At 40.1% G+C, this 22,666-nt stretch overlaps 1 protein-coding gene across 2 annotated transcripts in view; it reads right to left on the bottom strand.

The window, feature by feature from the left end:
• The window catches only part of Hsd17b12 (hydroxysteroid 17-beta dehydrogenase 12), a 162,082-nt gene that overhangs the window by 41,771 nt on the left and 97,645 nt on the right, over positions 1-22,666 (bottom strand). The window contains exons 5-7 of one of the 2 annotated variants that reach the window (XM_029554007.1): positions 14,134-14,223; positions 9,440-9,504; positions 8,557-8,601 (exon numbers count right to left, since the gene is read on the bottom strand). In XM_029554007.1, the coding sequence (XP_029409867.1) occupies positions 8,557-8,601; positions 9,440-9,504; positions 14,134-14,223 (200 nt within the window). The remainder of the gene's footprint in view (positions 1-8,556; positions 8,602-9,439; positions 9,505-14,133; positions 14,224-22,666) is intronic. The other variant, XM_008848933.2, reaches the window with a different exon arrangement.

The raw sequence follows: 22,666 nt of genomic DNA, 5'->3' as shown, positions 1-22,666 counted from the left end.
CCTGCATTATCTCTAGGAGGTTCTCATTGTACTCCTCTAGAGGACTACTGGCGTTCAGTGGGGATATGTTATTTTGGTTTTTCATGTTATTATTTTTTCTCTGTGATTTCGACATGTGAATTTCTTTTGTAGTTTCTGATTTTTGTGTGAGACTCAGGCCTTCAAGTTTAGGTCTGCTTCTTTTTGTGAACTTTATGTGTCTTTGTGGTTTACTTTTTGGGCAAGAAAAGCTGGTTCGTCTAAGCTTCCGGTTCTCTCTTTCATTTTATATTGGAGTGGCCGGATTGCTTTTGTCTTCAGGAGTTCCCACAGAGGTCCAAGTCAGATGAGGATCAGATGCTCTCAGGCTTTCTCTGAAGGTCTGGATCCCTCCAGGAAAGATTTTGGCCTCCGGAATTTGGGGGTTGGACTTGCCTGAGAACCGGGCCCAGGAAAGATGCTGGCCTTGGGCAGGCTGGTGGCCGTGCCACCCAGAGATGCAAAGGAAGATGGGGGCAGGAAGGCTGCAAGGGCTCCTGGGAACTGCACTGGGGAGCTGGGTTGGTCTGGGTGCAATGGATCAGGAAGGCGAAAGGTCAGCCCTGGCATCCAGGAAAGAGGCTGGCGGGTTGTGCTGGCCCAGGGAAGTAGAAGGAACTGAGTTGGTCTGGATGCAAAGGGTCAGGAAGCTGTGGTGGTTCCCCCAGTGTCTGGAGTGCCAAGACAATGTATGGGACAGGACCCAGGGGGTCAAGGCGTGCAGGGCGCCATCGATTTACCCCGGAGAGAGGCCTGTGGGTTGTGCAGGCCCAGGGAAGCTGAGGGAGGTGAGCATAAATATAAATTTTAAGTGACATTGTGAGGAGAAGATCATTCTCAAATTTCTCAAAGATAGCATTACATTTTCACCCACTGGTAAAGTACTTTTCCTATACTAAGTTCACTTTGAGTGGAAAGAAATTTCAAATCAATCTACAAGGGCACCATCTTTGAAAGAAGAAAACTATGGAAAAGTCTTGTCACGCAGTTTGGGAAATCCATTGTTTTATAGTTATGTCTCAAGCAGTATATTTACTATCAGCTGCTCAGGCTAAATATACCAATAATTTGAAAAATTTTAGGAGCAGAAAGTTGACTGGTTTCAAACTAAATATCAACTTATGATGTCTTCATCCAGAAAAGCTCCATGCGAGGTCATCAGTGGTGAGGGACATATTCTTCTCATGATTTATTCATTTGTTTCCTAATATTATTAACTTAAATTCTAGGGACAGAGTATCACAATACACTCCTAGCAACTTCCTAAATTAAATACAATTAGATTGAGGGAAAAAAACATCTTATATGCTTCCAAATTAATATGGGGCTCCCCCTACTGGTATGATGTCACCTGCCAGAGGCAAATCCATTTAAGAAAAAGAAAACAAATATTCATTGCTTTCCACCCATCTGTCCATTTATCCAAATATTTACCATCTACATCACAGGCATTTTAGGTAAATGGTCTACAATGAAGATATGGTGATACAGAAGGAAAAACAGTTCGATTTTCAAAGTTCGCAACATAGACCTTGAAGGTAGGAAGGCATTTGGTTGTATTCTTTTGACAGCGCTGATCTGAAAGGGAGTGACAGTCTCATTTCTTGAGGTCCTACTTTGATTTAAAAAAAGAAAAAATTAATGAAATGGTCTGAATGTTTGTGTCTCATAGGTGGAAACTCAAATACATGCAAGGTGAGGACTTTGCAAGTTGATTAATTACATCATGAGGGCAATCCCTTCACAAACAGGATTGGTGCCCTTATAGATCTGATGCCACCAGATGATTTCTTTCAACATGTAAGGGCACAACAGAAAGGCACCATTTATGAGGACTCGGTCCCTCAACAAGGTCTGCTGGCACCTCATTCTTGGACTTCTTATCCTTCAGAACTGTAAGAAATACATTTTGGTTTTTATCCCTGACCCAGTGAGATATTTCTGTTGTTGTTACAGCATCCTAAAGGCAGAAGGGACTGCTTTAGTCAAAGTCACTCTAATCTGTCAAATCCTCTAAGCAGCTGCTCAATTTGAGTACACTCAAAAGCTGGAAGGGAACTCAAAGTCAATTTCCTAGGACAAGGCAGGTAACAAAACAAGTAAGCTAGATCAACAAGTAGAGACCAGTGGTGTTGCTGCCACCTAGAAAACTTTTTTTTATTAAAAGACAGGGTCTCAGTGTGTTGTCCTGGATGGCCTGGAACTCACTATGTAGATCAGGCTGGACTTAAACTCACAAAGATCTGCCTGCCTCTGCCTCCTGAGTGCTAGAATTAAAGGCATATACCACATCTGGCTAGAATTTTTTTTTTTTTTTTGAGACAGGGTCTCCCTGTAGCCCGAGCTTTCCTGGAACTCACTATGTAGACCAGGCTGGCCTTAACTCACAAAGATTCGCCTACCTCTGCCTTCCAAGTACTGGGATTAAAGGTGTGTGCCACCACACCCAGCTGAATCTTTAATTTTTAAAATGCATTCATTTATTTATATAAAATGCAGCAGTTTCTCAGGATAAGGCAGAGAAAAACAGGACCTAATATCCATGCTCATGATGCTCACAATATGGACACATTCAGCACTAAAAAGAACTGCAGAGTGAAGGGAAGGCATATACTGTGCCATAGGCTCATGTGGTTTCAAGACCTCATCTAGTCTGGCGGGGACAAGGTCCCTGCCCACCTCCATCCCATTTCTAATAAGACATAGCTTCAAGTCCTACATTGGTTGACTACCTGGCAAAGGAAGAACTAAATTATTATTTTGTTTGAGATCGCGCCTTCCTGTTTCCCAATAAAGTAAACACAGTGGTGTTTCACTCTAAGTCGAGGTGTTCTTAAATTTCACTTTGGGTTCACACCCCCAAGCATTTTCTTCCCTGTTCTGTGAAAGGTTAACAAAGCAGGTTGGAACTTCCTCTCTTGGTGTTAAAATGGCAGTCTAGATTTTCTAGCTTCCACCTTATTGATCAAACCCAGCAGCAGCTTCAGGGGCGAGGATCACTTGAAGGAATGGTTTTGCCTCCCTCAGGGAAGGGCTTCAGTCCTTTAAGGCAATGTCTTTTGGACAGTGCTCATCAGAAAGGGAGGGAAGTGCCTAGCATTTCCCAAGGGTCTTAAAACGATGATTAAAAGAATCAAAGAACAAGTGTGGTAGGGAGTGGTAAGAGAATCCCAAATTTATTTGGCAGACGTTAAAGATATTAGATCAAAACACACTGCATAAATAAGACCTGTTTTGTCTTTTGATTGCTGTGGAATTCCACAGACAACAGACCTGAAATTAGACCCCTTATTTGCCTGCCTCTGGAGCTGTGGCACCTCTCCCATTTTCCAAATAGTAATCAACAGCAGTTCAACAATTTCATTTGTAAACTCAGTATGCTGAGGCAGAAATCCCTCTAGGCATAAAACTACAACTATTTTAGAAGGGAATGGCTCAATATACTGGTTTGTCTCCAAAACCATACCATTTCTGGAGTGAAGATCATTCACCATTCTCAATGATTACCTTATATTTTTAGTCGTGGAACATCTGACACTGTAGGGAAGGAACCCCTACCTGGAAGGATGTCTCTAAATGTGAGAACGATCTACCTGCCATACTGGCTACCCATACAGAACTTGTACCACAGAATTGTGTACAGGAAACAAGAACAAGACTAAATTTTTCCCTAATGGGCTTGAGAACAGCATTGGAAAAGCAGGCTTTAAAGCACTGTTCATGAAGGAAGGACTAATGAAGTGAGCCTCTGACGGAGAAGAAAGGGGAAAAAAACAAGCCATTAAGCAAGATTCACAAGGAAGCAGTCAGAAATAGAGAACTGAATTGCCTAGGAAGAGCTGGTTACAATTAAACACCAGTGGTCTGGAGCCATAAACTGTTCTGGTTAATATTTCTTTCCCAATATTTTCCTGGATCATCTCTATCTAGTGAACACCTGAAATTCCTTTGATCTCAGGGTATTTTACTATTGCAATGTAGGGATTACCTGACCTACTCACACAGGGCAGGAGCAATTTAACCTCAAGGAACATAGGGCTGATACATTCTGTGTTCATGGGGTAGAGTAGGCCTTCGGACAAGATGCTGGGGCTCTACTCCAATTAGAGGACAAACCCTAAATCTCTTAGTATTCTCTTCATTCTTCACCATATGACTTGGTGAAGACATGAAATTTAGACCAACCTGATGGTGAGGAGAGACTGTTCTCTTTTCTATATAATCTTAAAACATTTACAGTAAGTTTAGGCTAGATACCTGTGCCCTGCTCAATCCCCATAAAACCCAAGAGCCTACAGCAGACCAGTTTTCATCTCCTTTCATGTTACCCCAGGGCTCCCAGTCACCTCTGCCGAAAACATGGCTCTGCCCCCAGATACAAAACACCATCAGCTAAAGAACAATAAGAATGAGTCATCAAATACCTAAATCCTGATGGCATGAGAGCCCTAAACTTGCTAGTGTCACACAAAACTTCACCAAGGAGAATGCCCTTCCTAGGTATAAATAAGAACACAGAACCCCCCAGTGCCTGCATTCTACCACTAGGACTCTCTCATACACATGGGATTCTCCATCTGCTGAACAGTCCTGATCGCATGTCTTCTTGCCTACCAGTTCACCACAGTTAATGCTCACTCTTACAACTCCAATCAACAATATAAAGGTACAGGAGAATTTAGATTCATGCTAAAGACCGATTAAAGGATGATTATTTGGCTTAATGGGAAAGTATTTTAAACAGCAAACTCCCTTAGTGCTTTTTAAGTGGGATTCGGTTTGCAAAGGCTTACATACATTTTAAGCATATATCCAATCCTTGTGCTGGTGCTGTTTCCCATCAATATGACACACAGTGTTTAAGAAGTTAGCATCTCTGTCCATGAACTGAGTTCATGGGAACAAGTACACATATACTAATGCAAAAAGAGAAAAGGTAGGAGGAAGACTGAAGAACATGGAGATGGATTTTATAATATATTGTTTTAGGAATAGAGCCTCATTCCTAGATTCTCCCCTCTCCCTCTCCCCTCCCCTCCCCTTCCCTCCTCCTCTTCTCTCCCTCCTCCCCCCTTGCCTTCGTTTCTTCTCTATTCTCTTGTGACAGGGTCTCACTATATAGCCCAGGCTGGCCACAAACTATTTTCTTGCCTCAGTCCCCTCAGTGCTAGAATTCCAGGTGCTTCCACAACCCTGGTGCGTCTCATCATTTTTAAAATGGAGCAGTTACTTTTAGTGATATTTGCTTTGTGTTGTTTTATACAGGATGCATACCAGCACTATGTGGTCTTTCTACAAGGAGGAAATGTGATCATATGTTGATCTGTGCTCAGATGCTGTATGAAGGACACAGTCTGTGACTGGAGCAGAACAAGCTGACTAGTTCTCCCAGATTAAGGACAGGACCTTGGCCTTTTATCATTAGCATTCTGCAAACGGACAGTCAAAAATTCATGTTCTGGGACAAAGAGGAGGTCAGTGTTTTAAGTTATGCAACACTGAAGTATAGGCAGGCAGAAGGTTATAAAAGACTAGAGATCTAGAGTAAAAAAAAAAAAAAAGAAAACCTCACAATTTGAAACAGGAGTTAAAATGATCAGGAGACAAATTTTCAGCTAGTATTAACAATTCTACAAAAAGTAAAATTTAAACACTCAAAAATGATTTTTCATTAACTCAGGCCAATATATTATGAAATACCTGCGCATTGTTTTAACACTCATTATTTTCAAACATTTGGTCAAGTATATCAGAAAAAAAAAATAACAACAAAACCAGTCATTTCAAAAGGAAATCCCACAAAATATATAAATTATAGGCTAGGTTATATTAATTTTTATTAAAAACTTTTTCTTATGAAAATATATTTCCGCATATTTAATAAAAATCTTTATTAGCTCTGAGGTTAATAACATTTAAAAAAATATTTTATCAGCCAGGCATGGTGGCGCACACCTTTAATCCCAGCACTCGGGAGGCAGACGCAGGCAGATCTCTGTGAGTTCAAGGCCAGCCTGGTCTACATAGTGAGTTCCAGGACAGCTGGGGCTACAGGGAGACCCTGTCTCAAAAAGATCCCCCCAAAAAAACTTTTATTATTTTTATTTTATGTGCATGAGTGTATTGCCTGCATGTATGTAAGTGCACCCGTGTTGTACAATGCCCACAGAAGACCAGTCAGTGTTCTTAACCACTGAGCCATATCTCCAGCCCCAGTAACATTTTTAGAGCCCTTAACCATGATCTGCCTACTGTTCTAAGAGTGACTGTCTACTTACCTGTCTCTCTCTTTTTGTCTCTCTCTCTCTGTCTCTCTGTCTGTCTCTTTGTCTGTCACACACACACACACACACACACACACACACACACACACACACAGAAAAAAACAAAAAAAAACAAACTTGTACTGGCCAAGAATGACCTTGAATTTCTGATTCTGGTCTTCACCTATACTTCCTAAAGGCACATAGCACCATGTCTTACTTTATGTGGTTCTGAGGATCAAACCCAAGGCTTCATGCTTACTAGGCAAGCACTCTATCAACTGAGCTAAGCTCTGAGGTTTATACACATCACCTTGTTTAATTTGCACAACTTACTGAGGTAAAGAGAATTATCATTCTCAATTTACAAATAAAAACTGAAGAGGTTAAGTAATTTTCCCAAAGGCTAATATAGCTAGCACACGGTAGTTATTTAATTATCCTGAAACTCTACAGAAATTATTAAAGAATGATTACATTTGTATAAGTATGGTAAAGAAATGCCTTTAAAACTACACAGATCTGCTACCCTTTAATCCCAGCACTCAAGAGGCAGGGGAATGTTTATCTATGAGTTCAAGACCAGCCCGGTCTAAAGAGTGAGTTCCAGGCTACCAGGCCAACTAGGGCTACATAGTGAGACCATGTCAAAAAAAAGAAAGAAAGGAAAAAAGAAACCAAACAACTTCACAGACCTATCCACACTAAGCATGCTAAATGCACTGATCTTGCTCCGCATCTACTCATGGCTACATTTGTGGCTCGTTTGCCTCTCCTAAACTGAATTTATGTAAAAATAAAACAAAACACCAAAGCGCTTAGACCATGGGAGAAGACACTAGGTTATTTGTTTTACAAAATTATTTGCTATTTGACCACATAATCCATTTGAGATGCCTTTTAAGTAGTAGGTTAACAAATGTTCTTTACCTTTAAAAATTGAATTATTACATCTAAACATGTATGTTACAGAAGGAAAAACAGCCACATATGAAAAGTTGGGCCACGTACGATATCAATTTTGGAAGTGAAAAGGCACCTTCAACCTAAAATAAAACATTTTGTCATTTCCTCTCAACTAATACAAGGAGTAGAGATGACCGAAGTGAAAACGTTCAACACTTTTCAAAGGTCTATATGGTCCTTCAGTGGTGCAATTTTTCATTTTTATTACAGGGCTGTGCATCCACCAGGGCTGGAGTGTCCACTTTGGTAGCACTAACTTACCGGACTCAAACGTGCTGCCATGCATTAACATATCTATGATTTTTCAAATTGATGTTTAATGTCCCAATATTTAAAACAGAGCTGTCTTGATATGATAAAATCAAGAATAATGAGGTTATTAGTTATTAGGTTTTTGAACTTGAACCATCCACGCAAGGTTTACAGTTTCTCTCAGGACTTGAACCAGCCAAGCAAGGGTTGGTTTCTCAACACTTGAAAGACACAGGGATAGCTTTTCTTAAGCATTCACAACAACGAAAAAGACTAAGACCAGACTAAGTGAAAATTGACATTTTATTCTTATATTTATCTGATTAATTTGAATAGTTCTGACTTAGATTAGATTTTGATTTCCCTAAAAAAAATTACATATATATAATTTGAGCAGTTGGCTTTCCAAAGGAATGTTCAGATTTAAACTATCTGACGTTGCTTGTGGGCATTCAGCCTCTGGCAATATTTTTCAATGGTTTGGCTTGTACAAAATCAAGTATGGTATGTTTTTGTAGCTTCTGTTAAAACAGAGCTTAGATGTTTCCATTTTCTAGCTATTGCTCCTTTTAGCAGATGTTCAGGGTGTTATTTATTATACATGAATGACATGACTGCAAATCAGGTTTAGCAACTAGTGTCGTGGCTTGGTTGTGTGATTAACACGAACCACTCATTATATCCCTAGTTCTCACAAAATATGGAACTACAATATGTAAGCTATCAATTCAAATGCTTACAGGAGAGAGAAAATGAAAAAAGTGGATAGATGAAGAAGTCAGTCATTCTTCAACCTAAGTTAGTTTTTGAGTTCTGGTACCTACTACAGTGATTGCACATAGACGACACATAATGTTAGGCTCTTAGAAAGCAAAATAAGAAAAATGTGTTTGGTAGTCAGTTCTTCCTACTTCCTAAAGGCAGAAGTAAATACACCACATTTATCTGGAATAAACACTTAAGCTAAACAAGAGCTGAGAGTGAACCAACTGTCTCTGTGTCAGAACTTTTAAACAGAAAGGACCAAGGACAGTAGATTTGTAACAAAGTTGCTTACCTTACAAACAGAAAGAATATTAGTATTTAGCAGTTTCTTGATGATCTGCAAAAAAATTATAATTTTATATAGATTTGATCAGAAAATTAAAGATGTTACACATATACTTAATTGATCTAGTGATATATCAGAAGTTTCTTCAAATATTGTAGAGACTTGAACAATGATAGGATTTGGGGTGGAGAGGCCATTTTAGTTTATCTGAGCATTATATTCACAATAAGAACAGTAATTCACACTAATATGCAAAATGCAAGGTAAATACACAAGTCAAATGTGGAAGCGAAAAGACACCTTAAACCTAAAATAAAACATTTTGTGATTTCCTCTCAACAAATACCAGGAGTAGAGATGACTGAAGTGAAGATGTTCAATATGTTTCAAAAGCCTATATGGTCCTTCAGTGATGCGACTTCTCAGTTTTCATTACAGGGCTGTGCACCCATCAGGGCTGGAGCGTCCATTTTGGTAGTGCTAACTTACTGGACTCAAACATGCTGCCATACATTAACATGGCTATGATTTTCAAATTGATGTTTAATGTCCCAATTCTTAAAACAGAGCTGTCTTGATATAATAAAATCAAGAATAATGAGGTTAGAGCTATTATTGATCCTGGCACTGTATAAAAGACATTAGAAATATTTCCTCATTCAATTCATCTAGCATTCTTGTAAGGCTGCCTATTTTACATTTGTGGATGAGAAAACAGATTACCTATGGTTAGGTTCATTTCCAGACTAACTCAGGTTAGTAGGCAGAAGAGCCAGGGTGTGAGCCACAGCAGCTGGACTCCATGCTCAGCTGGAATCATTCCAACTCATGGTCTCACTTATACCTTCAGGCCTCCTTTCTGTTACCACAATAAACAAAAAAGACTCACATTGTCCAAATCAGGAATTTCCAAAAAGTATTCAGGATACTCATATGACATTCCCACGTTGTTCACTGAAATAAGACAAGATTGTTAGCTAAGATGTAAAATAATCTCCTGAAACAAGATAAATCAATCAAAACTAAAATGATACATAGACTATATTAAAGATTGTTCATGTCTAGTGTGACCTTTCCTACAGCTTTCTATCTAGAATCTATCTTTACCAGTCTAGTTCAAATGCCCTTTCTTCACTGAGCTCTTCTGTCTATAATTACTGTCAACTTCTCTACACCTCCCCCACTTCTACACCAGCTCTTTGGGATATATTCATTCTCCCTCTGCACTAGTTATTTGCAGATACTGTCAAACTCTTCTTTGCATCCTACATCCTCATGTACAGTTCAGGAGACTGCAAACTTGAGTCTAGTTGTAGTTACAGCACAAAATTTGTAACCTTGGATAAATCACATCCAATTTCTACCTCTGCCTGTTCACCCCGATATAAGAGCTTATTTAGTCATGTGACAAGTATTTGTCACACACTTTTAGGCAAGGCATGTGCTGCTAGGAACTAGAAAGGGCAGAAAGAAAGGGGTTTCCACTCTGTTAGGAAGAAAAAGGTGCTCAACTAAAAGAATCAACTGTTTTACAATAAAGTGTTTAGTGCAATGAGAGTGTAACTTTATCTGGGAAAAGAGAAGTTTTCTTGTGGCAGCCAAGAGGGCAGGTCAGACCAATTATCTCTAGTAAGTCACCCATGGAAGGCTGAGGCCATGTTTTCATTTCCCCTTCACTCTCACTGCATAATCACCTAGTTAAGGTTAGAGTTCTAAGACTACTGACCCAATACAAGTAAATTTGTATATATTTTTAGGTTTAAGATTTGGAGGCTCAGATATCCTGTGGTTTTCTTCTAGCCCCATAAATGCAAAGACAAGTCCTAAGAAAGGAACATTTACAAGAATCACAAGATGAATAAAATATCCCTGAGTCTGCATTACTAAGTAACCTACAAAATGGATCATCTACTCATTCACTTGCCTACACTTAGCTACCTCAACAATTCTATTCGTGATTTCTATATTACATCCTAGAAACTGAAGTTCGCAGCAGTTAAAAGTAACTTGCCCAAGATCACAGAGCAAACAAAGCCAGAATTCAAATACAGATGCTTACCTTCAGAGCCTAGACTTAATCACTACATGAAAGTTGCCATGTGCCTTCATCTAGGATTCAGTTCAGGAAAAGCTATCAGTAATAATTGAATAAACAAAATATCTACTAGCAATGATTAATAAAGCTCAAGTATTGGAAAAGAAAGGTTTCAGTTGCAAGAAGATAATAAAATTATGGTCAGTTTGCTAGCGCGCATAAGGAATTGTGCCAAATAAACCTGACAGCAGTAACTTTTTCAATAGACTAACAAAATTAGCAGTTCGAAGGAATGCAATGAGAGTTCTATATTTAGCAAAGTCAGTCACTTGAGGCTGAGTCTCCAGATTCTACTTGTAAAATTCTGTCAGGATGGCTTGAATAGGCCATGAAACCTGTCTGAAAGTATGAAAGTAAATAATGATGGCAAAGCAAACTGTACTTAATTAGGATGCATGCCCACTGGAAGAGGGAAAAAGGGTGGTATCTAGACACAATTCATACAAACAAGTCCAGATTCATTTTGATCTTATCCAATAGGTCCTCCCTCTACCATGAATCTCAGTAATCACAATTATAAAATATGTATTAACAATTAAGTCACATAATCAAAGGTAAGGCTTCTCGTTCAGTTAACTCTGCTTTAATCATTACAGAAATATAAAGGATGAATAGTTTATAAATACTAAATAGTACAACTGTGAATATTTTAGGGTCCACAGTTGGTTAGATATTTTATACTGTTGTTTTGAAACATAGACGTTTGCACCAGGACTCTCTTTTTGCCTTATTGTATGCACCTTCTGCTGTGGGGTGCAGGGTAGCTCTCATCCTTTACAGTAAATGACCAACTCCAAGTGTTAGTATTTAATAGCATGAAAAACTGCTGCTCCTCTTAGCACTGAGAAAACAATATCCCCAAATACAGTACCATGGGATACTGATAATTTTAAATTAAAGCCACTTGGGGATCAGTAGATTCTGGACAAGACTTAGCTCTGAAGTTACCATCTTCTTAAAAACTGGTCCCTCCAAAGAGGGACCCAATTGCCTTCAGACTTCTGAGATATCTTTAGCCAAGGAAGATTAAACTCCCATCACAGAGGACACTAAAAATCAAGCATCATCATACCTAGAGTTAGAGAAATTTGTCCCAGGGCTTTCTCTCCTCTCTGGGCCTATTCATCACCCCTAAAATCATTTCCTACCCTTCTACACCTGCCTGTGTCCCTCCTGTATACCTTTAATCATCTGACTCTTATTTTCAGTTTTCCATTTTGTGGGGCTCTGGGCACATGTGTGTGTTGAAAAACTGTATGCTGTGTCAGTTTGTTTCAGCAGGCTGTACTATCAAATCTCTAGGGAAAGTTTGGACTCCACTCCACCCTCCCAACAATTAGTTCCACCAAGTGCAGAAAAGTGCAAAGCTCTTGGAAAAGGCAACCCCCTTGCAATTTTGTTTTGAGACAGTAGGTGGCAGCAACAACCAAACAGCAAACAGAAAGCTTCCAGGGAGCTGCTGAAGGAAGAGCACTGCTTTGAGTAAGGGTGGAAGGTGGAAATATTCTCATTATAGTCAGTCTCGTTAAGAATGGGTGCAGGCAGTCCCCTCCTTTATATATTTCAAGATTCCTTATAGGATTCACAAAAACAGTCTCATGAGTTATTCTAACCTTACTCAGAAAGATGAAAAATCCCTCCTAAAGGGTAGCATCTTAAATCACTATTGAGGCTTACATTATTAGTGAATTTTCTTGCTTCTTCAATCAGTCATCACAGCCCCCAACCCCGCTCCACTCTGGTGGCCTGAGAAACCCTTTTATTAGTAGAAAATACCATCTCTTTCAAAAAACAAAGCCTATCCGTGTAATGTCAAAATTCTATTGTCTCAGTAACTGTCATAAGGCCTTGAACACTAAAAATCTTTCTCGTGTTTCTTATGGGAATGCTAAAACTGGAAAGAGCTTCTTAGTTTCTTTTCTGGTTGCTGTGATAAAGCATCCTGACAAAAGCAAATTAAGGCAGAAAGGGTCCATTTTGGCTCACAGTTTGAGGTGACTATCCATTGTGGCAGGAAAGTCACTGCAGCAGGAACAGAAAGCGGCTGGTCACACTGCATCCACAGTTAATTCAAAGAGTGATGAAGGCCTGTGCGCAGCTCACTTTCTCTTTTTCATACAGTCCAGGACCCAAGCCCAGGGAATGGTGCTGCTCGAGTTTTGGGTGTGTCTTCCCACCTCCATTAACCTGATTGGCTTAATCCCTCACAAGCAAACTCAAAGGCTAAATAATTCCTCCAGGTGTGCCTGGAGGCTTGCTTCCTAGAAGATTCCAGATCTCAAATTAACAATTAGATTAATTATCAGAAAGCCCCAAAGAAGAGTCAGGGGTGACAGGGACAGAAGTGCAGACAAACCAAGGAGGACAAAGAAGAGGAAAGACAAGCTGGTTTGATATGGATCCTCAAAGGAGAGGACTGACAGGGAGCTGCACTTAGCTGCCCTGCAGCCTGGTCTTGAGCTCCAGAGAACACTACTGACAAGGGAAGGGCTGCATCTTGAAGACTCAGGAAATCCAGAGCAATTGTGGATGTTATATTAATATTCTAAATTATATAATATTGCTTAAGAATAATTTCCACATCTCATTCTTTAAAACAAAACCAGGACAAGATTATGTTCCAAGTTCATGTGCTGTTGTTCTGGGTGGATCTAGAATCCTCTATCAAAACCAGCTGCCAGAGATAGAATGATGTCATTAGAAAATTAGATTTTTGGTATCTGGGTTGGGCATGAGGGTGGAGCAAACAACAATAAACTACTAGAAAATGAAAATCCATCCATGCACTAGTCTCACACAGACCACTTTCAACTCTGCCTAATGGTTGGGTTTCCAAACACAAAAATCACATAATGTGAGGCATTCTCTCTCTCCTTCTGATGACATCAAAACAGAAAATGATAAGCTTACATTTCAATTACACTTGTGTGCATATATTAGTATATATATATATATATGTATATATCCAGTTCCAGAACTTAGAGTTCATTAATAAAATCTGTTTCAAATAATGTCATTTCACTGTATTTTGAAATAAACTTTGATTAAAAAAATGTGGGCTTCAGAAATAGTGAATATGTCCAAAGACATGGGTGGGAGGATGTATGACACCTCTTTCTCAAATTTTTGTAGAATGGGCTGAGGGTGGACCTAAGTGGGAGAATGTATGCCTAGCATGTGTGAGATCCTGAGTTCCAACCCCAGCACTGACACTTTACAGAAAGAATGACTGTAAAAGACTACAGATCCCAGAGTCTAACAGTGCCAGGGTTCAGTCCTGGTTATATTTCTACTGCTCCTAAAAAGAGCAGATAAACCAGTTTCCTCATTGCTCTTTATATATGAAATAGGGATAATCAATTACAAATCAAACGACATAATGACAAATGCATACAATCATTAATCCAGTGTCTAGAGTATATTAACATGTCAACAAATGGAGGAAGCAAAGTTGCTGTTATGGGACCACTCATCCAACATGTACTTACTGAGATCCTCTTTGTGCCCAATACCAAGGGTCCTGCTTTTATTATATATGACCAGCATCGACATGAAACCTGAAAGACAGCTCTGGGCAGCTGTTAAACAGAGTGGCCGTTTATACTGATTAGATTTATCCCAATACCTCCTCTACCCTCTTTACAACATTCAAATAGACCTAGTCTTAGGGAGACAGTGTGAAAAGTGATGCAAAGAATTTTCCTTTTTTGCCTTCTTTAACATATTGCTGGAGCTAGCACATGTTCAGACACTGACAGATGATATTTGGAACACTATGTAAAACATTTTGCAAACTTTACAGTTTTCATACACTTGTGAGTAGCAATTTCCAAATAAAAGAGAGTTTACAAGGCTTTAAATTTGCACCGCTTTTAATGAGAAATTGAAAAATTAAGATTGAGTCAGAGGCAAAATAACACATTTCCTTTTCACTGTTTATTATAAATTGCTATGTGATCCTCACTACAAAATTAGGTAAGATTTGGCATGCATAAAACTGGAAGTGAGGCGGCGGCAACGAGAATGGCATGAAGTTGGTGTTCAGTGTGAGCTAACTGGGGATATTTATCAATTTCTATTTACATTTTTGAAATCACAGAGCTAATTATCCAGTTTTAAGCCAAGGGTTCTGCTTTAATTAATATCATTAGTGGTTTCTAAAAGGAAATAAATTTGAATCTAAAGTCCTGCGCTCACTTTAGAAATGCAATCTCAAGCCAAGCATGGTGGCACAACCCAGCATTTGGGAGGCAGAGGCAAGTGGATCTCTGTGAGTTCAAGGCCAGCCTGGTCTACATAGTGAGTTCCAGGCCAGCTAGGGCTATAGGGAGACTCTGTCTCAAAAAGACACACACACACACAAACACACACACACACACACACACACACACACAAAGCTATCTCAGTCAGCACACGTAATGGAACAAGGCGCTCTGCTTAGCCGGAGAGTGTTCCTGACTAGTGTCCCTCCACAGATAAACCCACTTGTCTGCTCTATTTCTATGAGTGCCTTTCACCCCCCAATGATCCAACTGGCTACTTCAATCTCCACTGGATTTCTCACAACTTCTAGAGCCCAACAGGACTCAAGATGAAATTATCATTTTTCTCTACAGAATTTTCTCTGCAGCCAGAGTCTCCTGACTTAGAAATGCCTCTGTTGTTCAAGACCTGGAAGTTGCTAGCGGAGTGGTTATCTAATTCTGAACAACACATAGTGAGTTCCAGGCCAGCTAGGGCTATAGGGAGACTCTGTCTCAAAAAGACACACACACACACACACACACACACACACACACACAAAGCTATCTCAGTCAGCACACGTAATGGAACAAGGCGCTCTGCTTAGCCGGAGAGTGTTCCTGACTAGTGTCCCTCCACAGATAAACCCACTTGTCTGCTCTATTTCTATGAGTGCCTTTCACCCCCCAATGATCCAACTGGCTACTTCAATCTCCACTGGATTTCTCACAACTTCTAGAGCCCAACAGGACTCAAGATGAAATTATCATTTTTCTCTACAGAATTTTCTCTGCAGCCAGAGTCTCCTGACTTAGAAATGCCTCTGTTGTTCAAGACCTGGAAGTTGCTAGCGGAGTGGTTATCTAATTCTGAACAATGCACTTAAACTCTAAGTCTGCTTCTTGTTTGTAAAATGCACAGTCATTAGCAAGGTGCTTAGCATACAAAATGCTCAATGAAAGTTGACAGTGATTTCAGACAAAACTGTACTTGCTGTTCTTCACTTGAGACTTCTGATGAGGAAATGGCTGTTTTTGTTCCTTAAACCTCTGTTAGTCACCTGCACCCTTTTCCAATGCCAGTATCCTCATATAAACCATGACCATCTTAGTTGTTGGAATAGCATTACTAGCCTCCTCATATCAATCCTTGCCTTCTTCCACTGGGAAGTTAGAAGTATTTCTCTAAAAATATTATCAGTTCATGCTTAAAATTCTCTGTGGCTTCCCAATAGTCTGTTAAACTGAAGTAGGCCTGCGGATGCCTTTGTACTCACTCTCTACTTATTAACAAACTACAACTTCATGTAGTTAAGTAAACTAAAGACCAGTACACTTGTGTGACAATAACAAGCAGGTTGAGTGTTACTCACTACAGCAGCAGAGCTCTCAGTTAATCCCAGGCAGGCAGCCACACCCAAGCAAGGCAAACACGACAAGCCGTTTCGGTACCTTGATTCTGCCCAAGTTCTACCTGCCCTCTCTGATGAATGGCTTTTTGCTCAAAGAAAGTGTCAAAATTTCATTTATCTAAAGTTTGTCTTTTAACAACTCCAAACTTATGAAGCTGTTTTTCTAAGTCTTTCATGACTGGCTTTGCTTAATCTCCAGACTCTTGTTTCCCTGTCCTCTGAAATCTTTGCTCAGGTTTACAGATCATCTTCCACTTCCTCCAAAATGCCAAGCATGTAGACTTCAGTGTTTGCATATGCTGTTTCTACTACCTGGAAACCCTTCCCACATCTCTTCTTAGTGTGCCCTTAGGTTTCCACCTAATATTGCTCTCTCAGGGTGATCACGTGTGATGAGCTTAACTTTCTCAGGAACACACTTTCATTACATACAAAACACTCCTAACTACTTGCTCAGTGGCTTTCATGAAACAGAAATGTAAAATAATGATGTGTTTTACTGTATTATTGCTAAAAGTCTAGAATTTTAATTGTTTAATGAGATACTATGTAACTGACTGAACAAATCAATTAACAAATAAGTATAGAGAACTCAACAGTGGTTAACCAAAAGTTGAGGCAAGTGGAAGAAAGGGTGAGTAGTTCTGAGGTACTTGGGTGTATCTAGAGAAGGAATAACTTCTAATGGTCTACAGCATAGCAGGATAACTATGGTTTACAATAGTCAGTTTTGTATTTCAATATAACCAGTAGAAAGGATTTCCAATGTTCCTAACACAAAGAAATAACAAACGCTTGAGCTGACAGAAACACCTGTTAGATAAAAAGGTGGCAGGGGCCGTGGCCGGGGACCATTTGAGGTGTGTGAGGAATGGGGCTGGGGCACTGCCCATTCCTTGCAGCCACAGCACAATGGCTGTGGTGGCAGCGGAGGCTGCTGTGGCTGAGTGGTGGCCATCTCTTGAGAACAGGAGGGGGAGTTGGGGAGGAGGGGTAGAGGAATTGTCAGTGGGAGGGTCTTGCAAGAGACCTGGTGATCTGGCAGGGAGCACAGAAGGAGGGTTGCGCACAAAGAGCAAAGAAAGGTTCAATATAGGCGGTTTGGGCTATTTGCCAGGTACTCTGGCAGAGGTTATCTAAATCTCTTAAAATATTGAAGTCTAAGGTTCCTGTCTCTGGCCACACAGAACCATTGTCTAGCTTATACTGTATCTAAGGTTCTTGTCTCTGGCCAGACAGAACCATTGTCTAGCTTGTACTGTGGGCAGGCAGTGGTGCAGAGAAATTTGATGTGCTTAGGTCTGACAGTGTCCAGAAGATCTAAAGTTTTTAAGGAATTTAAGAGGCAAGAGAGGGTAGCGAGTCCAGTAGGTTTAGAATTGAGGTTGCCCATTGTAATTAAAGCTATGAGGAAGAGAATGAAAAGGACAGTGAGTGTGAGGAGATGAGAGATAAAGAGGGGAAGGGGAAGGCTTATGGGCATCTCCAGGGAAAGAGGAGGTTGGGAGTGAGGCTGACTAGGAAGACAAGTACCAGAAGGAGGAGAAAGACTGAGAGGATGAGAACAAGAGAGGAAAGAGGCATAAGAGAATAGGTGTGCCAAACTGTCACACGAGATTGATGTCCAGAGAGGCGTCCCTCTGTGGAGAGGGTCCCGAAAATCAGAGTGTCAAAAGGTCCCTAGAAACAGCATCCTGTGACTAGGGAGGGGAAAACATGGGATCTCCTGACATACCAGTACGATTTAACGAGGAACAGGAGATCCAAGGACTGTATGGCACGAAGAAGAAAGGAGAGATGGGGTGGGGGCTGGTCCTTAACTCGGGCGTGAGGGAGAACCAGCAGCCTAATGGCTGCAGAGGGGTAGCTTATAAAGGGACAGAATGAGGAAAAAGAGAATGTTTTTCTGCTGTTTGGTACTGTTTTGGGGGCTGCCTGCTCAATGGAGGGTGTGGGGTCTGTACCTGGTTAAGCATATTGGGAAAACGGCTACTGTAAAACATGTTTTTCTACAATTACAAAGTTCAAGGAATTAACTGCAGCTGAGGGCTTGGGAAACCTGTTTGTCAGCCTGTGGGGCATGCTCTGGTAATCACAGTACACTGGTCATTAACTTCCGGGGGCTGGGAGTTGGTTGACTCAGATCCTCTTAGGAGCCTCATGGTTTCTGGGTCTGGGGTCACCTGTGATCTGAGCCCTATCAATATCAATAACTAATTATATCACCACATATTATATATTGTATAAATATTATACTGTACCCATAAATATTTTTTTGAATAGGAAAGGTAATGTATAATAAATAATTGCCTGGCTTTCCTTAATGAGTTAGGGGTTCTAAATGCTGGGGATGACCTTGGTGACAATGGTACCTTTGTTATGAATAGGAGGTTCTTGAGTATCTACACCTCAGTAGACGCTAACAAGAATATAAAAGTGGGATTAATCACCAGAAAGACCAACTATGTGATTAGCCCAACCTTCAGATAAGGAAGGAAGGTTTCAGATGGAGTTCAATCATATGGCCAGTGATTCAACCAATCATGACTATAAAGTTACATGTCTATAAGAACTATGGACACGAAGTCTGGTGAAGCTTCTTCGTTGGTGAATACGTTCATGTACTAGGAGGGTGCCCCGATTGTAGAAGGAAAGGGCACAGAAAGTTCTGTGATCGGGACCCTCCCACAACTTGTCTATGTGTCACTTCTGAGTCTGGTTTATATCTTTTATAATAAGACTACAGTCATGAGGATAGAACTGTCCTGAGCTGTGTGAATGGCTGTAGCCAATGTCAAACCTGAGTGAGCCATGGGAACCTAGAATTTATAGCCAAATGATCTCAAGTGTAGGCTGGTATCTGAAAGAAAACATGTTGGAAACTTCATTTGAACCAGTAACAACTATGTTAACTCTGGTGGTTAGTGACAGAACTGACTGTAGCACTACAACAAAGGGAGTTTCAGCAATTGTCCCAAATCTTTTGAAAACACAAAAACCATACCTTAGCACTGTTAGGGAAACTCCTCCCACCCAAGCAGCTATCCTGCCACACTCCTGCTAATAGTTTCTGCTCTTTCCTAAGCCTGGGGCATTTACACTGGCTTCATGAAAAAGAGGTGGGGGAGGTTTCCAAGCACAAGAAGGTTATCTGTTGCCTCCCAAGGGAGCTTTATTTTCTATTCTTTCCTCATCCCAGCACCATACAGATCATCCACCCATCACTATAGTTTCCTTTCAATCTGTCCTTCTCCATTCCAAAATTCCTTTCACCAACTAAAACAGCCATTTCCACAGACTGACTGAGCCAGCTGAAAAGTACACAATAAACTGAACAACTAATCCCTGTAAGGTTAGAATGACAGGTGCTACTTAAAGAGGACAACAGAAAACTAATCTCTAAAGTTCCTGGTAACAAGAAGAAGACAACTATATGTATTCCTAAACCCTCCACAGAAATAAGACTCTTCTATTCATAACTTCCTTAGCCCACCAGGGCTGGAGAGTGACAGTATTTCCTAGGCTGCTCAATCTCCCTTCCTGCCAAGCAATTCTATACCTTTCTTCAGCAAGCTCTTGCAACCCTGTGGTTCCTTCTCCTGGGCTATGTCTATTCTTCTTCCTTTGATCGTCTGGAGACTAAAACCAAAGAAAGCTATCTCTGGATCCCAACCCTACCTAGAAACTTGCTATCTGGAAGCTAAGTCCTCTTGCTCTTGTGTTAAGAAACTTGGAAAACTTTTACAGAGATAGAATTGACTGATATAAACTTGCTGAGTACTTCTTTTCAAACTAGTTTTTATTTTAATAGACATAGTATATATATTTGGCTATTCCAGAATAATCTAGGAAATATGGGTTTTGGGGAGAGAAAAATATTTCTCAAATCTGTAAGGTATAACGGGGAAAATGAGGCATGGATAAGGATTTAAAAAAAAAAAACCAACAACAAACCTTGCATGATAAGGAGGGAAAGACACTAATTAAAAAATAATTCATCACCTCACCTATGTTCATACAAGCAACCCTAATTAAAGTCTCTTGGTCTCTCTGTCTCTGTCTCTGTCTCACTCACACACACACACACACACACACACACACACACACACGAAGACACAAAGATACAAAAGTAGGAGAACTAGTTGGGAAAAGAAGGAGCTCAGCAGGAGGGGATGGAAACAAGAGAAGGTAATGAGATGCGAATATGATTATATATATATATATACAGTTACTAAAATAAGGTCATTTCAAATTATGGGTAAGATATATAGATAGAACCAAAAAAGGCCAATGGACGGTATGGTGACAATAGTTCTAAACACTAAGCCAGGATGACACCACCAGTCAATGGTACCAGCTGACTGTTTTGATTCACAGATTATAGAAATCGTGGTACTATGGTTAGACTAGGATTATATATATATACAGTTACTAAAATAAGGTCATTTCAAATTATGGGTAAGATATATAGATAGAACCAAAAAAGGCCAATGGACGGTATGGTGACAATAGTTCTAAACACTAAGCCAGGATGACACCACCAGTCAATGGTACCAGCTGACTGTTTTGATTCACAGATTATAGAAATCGTGGTACTATGGTTAGACTAGGATTCTGAAAGTATTTAGCATAGGGAAAATTTGTGCCTACCACACTTAAAAGCTATAGCAGCTTTTAAAAACAGAATCACAAAGTTACTATATTTTTCCAAAAGCACCTTTCTTTGCCCTTTCAGAATACAGAATTTCACTTTTATAAAGTTAAAGAAGTCATAGTAGAAGAATTTGAGAAAAGTATTCTTTATGGCATATTTCAAATTCAAGGTTACTCCCTTGGCCTTGGTAAATTATGTATCTCTGTGATGTACTGTGAAAGTCCCCTAAACCAATCTGGAACACAGATGGGAGCCTTTCTCAAGGATCAAGTAAGCATTTCAGCAATCATTTTATTAACCAATTGCTTGCTTATTCAGAGAAGGATGCCATTTTCTCTAAATTGAAGTTTTATAAGCTTGCTGAAATGTATACTTCTTGGCATTTGCCTGAATGACAAGAGCAGATGCTGACTTTTTTACACAGCAGATTACAAACCCAACTTCTCAGCCTTGAGTCTCATCAATGTATGACCTGTGGTGGTTTGGAAAATGTCTCCCACAGGCTCCAAGTATTTGGACATTTTTGTCCCCAGTTGGTGGCGCTGTTTTGGGAGGTCTTAGAAGGTGTGGCTATCCTGGAGGAAGCATGTCACTGGGGACGGGCTTAGAGAGTTATCTTGCTTCCTGTGTCTGCTGGAAGATGTAGAGCTTCTGCTGCTCCTGCTTCAGCCACCTCCGGCCGCCATACCTCCCCACCATGACGGATTGTAATTCCCCAGGAACCATAAGCTCAAAAAACTCTTACTTTTATAAGTTGCTTTGGTCAGTGTTTCTATCACAGCAACAGAAAAGTAATTAATACATGACTTTTATGTATAAAATTCGCACAGTTCATGGCTGTTTTCTTTCCACTCACCTCACTGAAAGCTCCTTGTTTAAGACAAAAGGCTACCATTTTCCTTTGTAATTCTAAAAGTATTAATTTATCTTAGTAAGCATTAATTATACTTTGGTGCTTAATGCTATCTGAACAGAGTATATCCTAGTGATGTTTTTGTTTCTATCACTATCAGTTATAATTAATTGTAGAAAAATTCCTTCCTTTCACTTAATATGCACTGCTATGTCCTTGGTGGTCTGGAAGACCAGTCAGCCAGTAAAGTGCTTGCCATGCAAGCATAAGGACCTGAGTTCAGATCCCCAGCACCCACGTTTAAAGACAAAAGTCAGGCACAGCAGCATGTACCTATAATCCCGGAACAGGGACAGGGACAGGGACACACACACAAGAATCCCTGTGGCTTGCAGGCAGGCCAGGGTAACAGACCCTGTCTCAAAAAATAAGGTGAAAAGCAATTGAGGAAGACAATGTTGACACCTGGCCTTCATGCACCAACACACATGTGTAATAAATATGTATTTCCACACATGCATGTATACATAACCGCAAATTGCTAGGTCTCATTAAAAATTAAATACTCAGACTTATCTTCAAGATGCCATCAAGATGAGATTTGTATTACGCTGAGGAGGAAGGAAAATAGATAAGATGATTTAGACACTGCCAGACAGAGGTGGGGGTATACAGATAGGGATGAGGGATAAAGAGTAAGAAGGTGAAACTAGGCAACCATGAAAAATAAAATATAAACATCAGAGTTGGAGAGATAGCTCAGCAATTAAGAATGCATATTGCTCTTGCAGAGGACCTGAGTTCAGTTCCCAGTACCTGTGTCAGGTGGCCACAACTGACTATAACTCCAGCTCTAAAGGA

This window comes from Nannospalax galili, unplaced genomic scaffold (genome assembly GCF_000622305.1).
Source record: "Nannospalax galili isolate Female #2095 unplaced genomic scaffold, S.galili_v1.0 scaffold784, whole genome shotgun sequence".
NCBI lineage: Eukaryota > Metazoa > Chordata > Mammalia > Rodentia > Spalacidae > Nannospalax > Nannospalax galili.
Note: the sequence above shows the minus strand (reverse complement) of the source record. Positions and strands in the feature narration are given on the sequence as shown.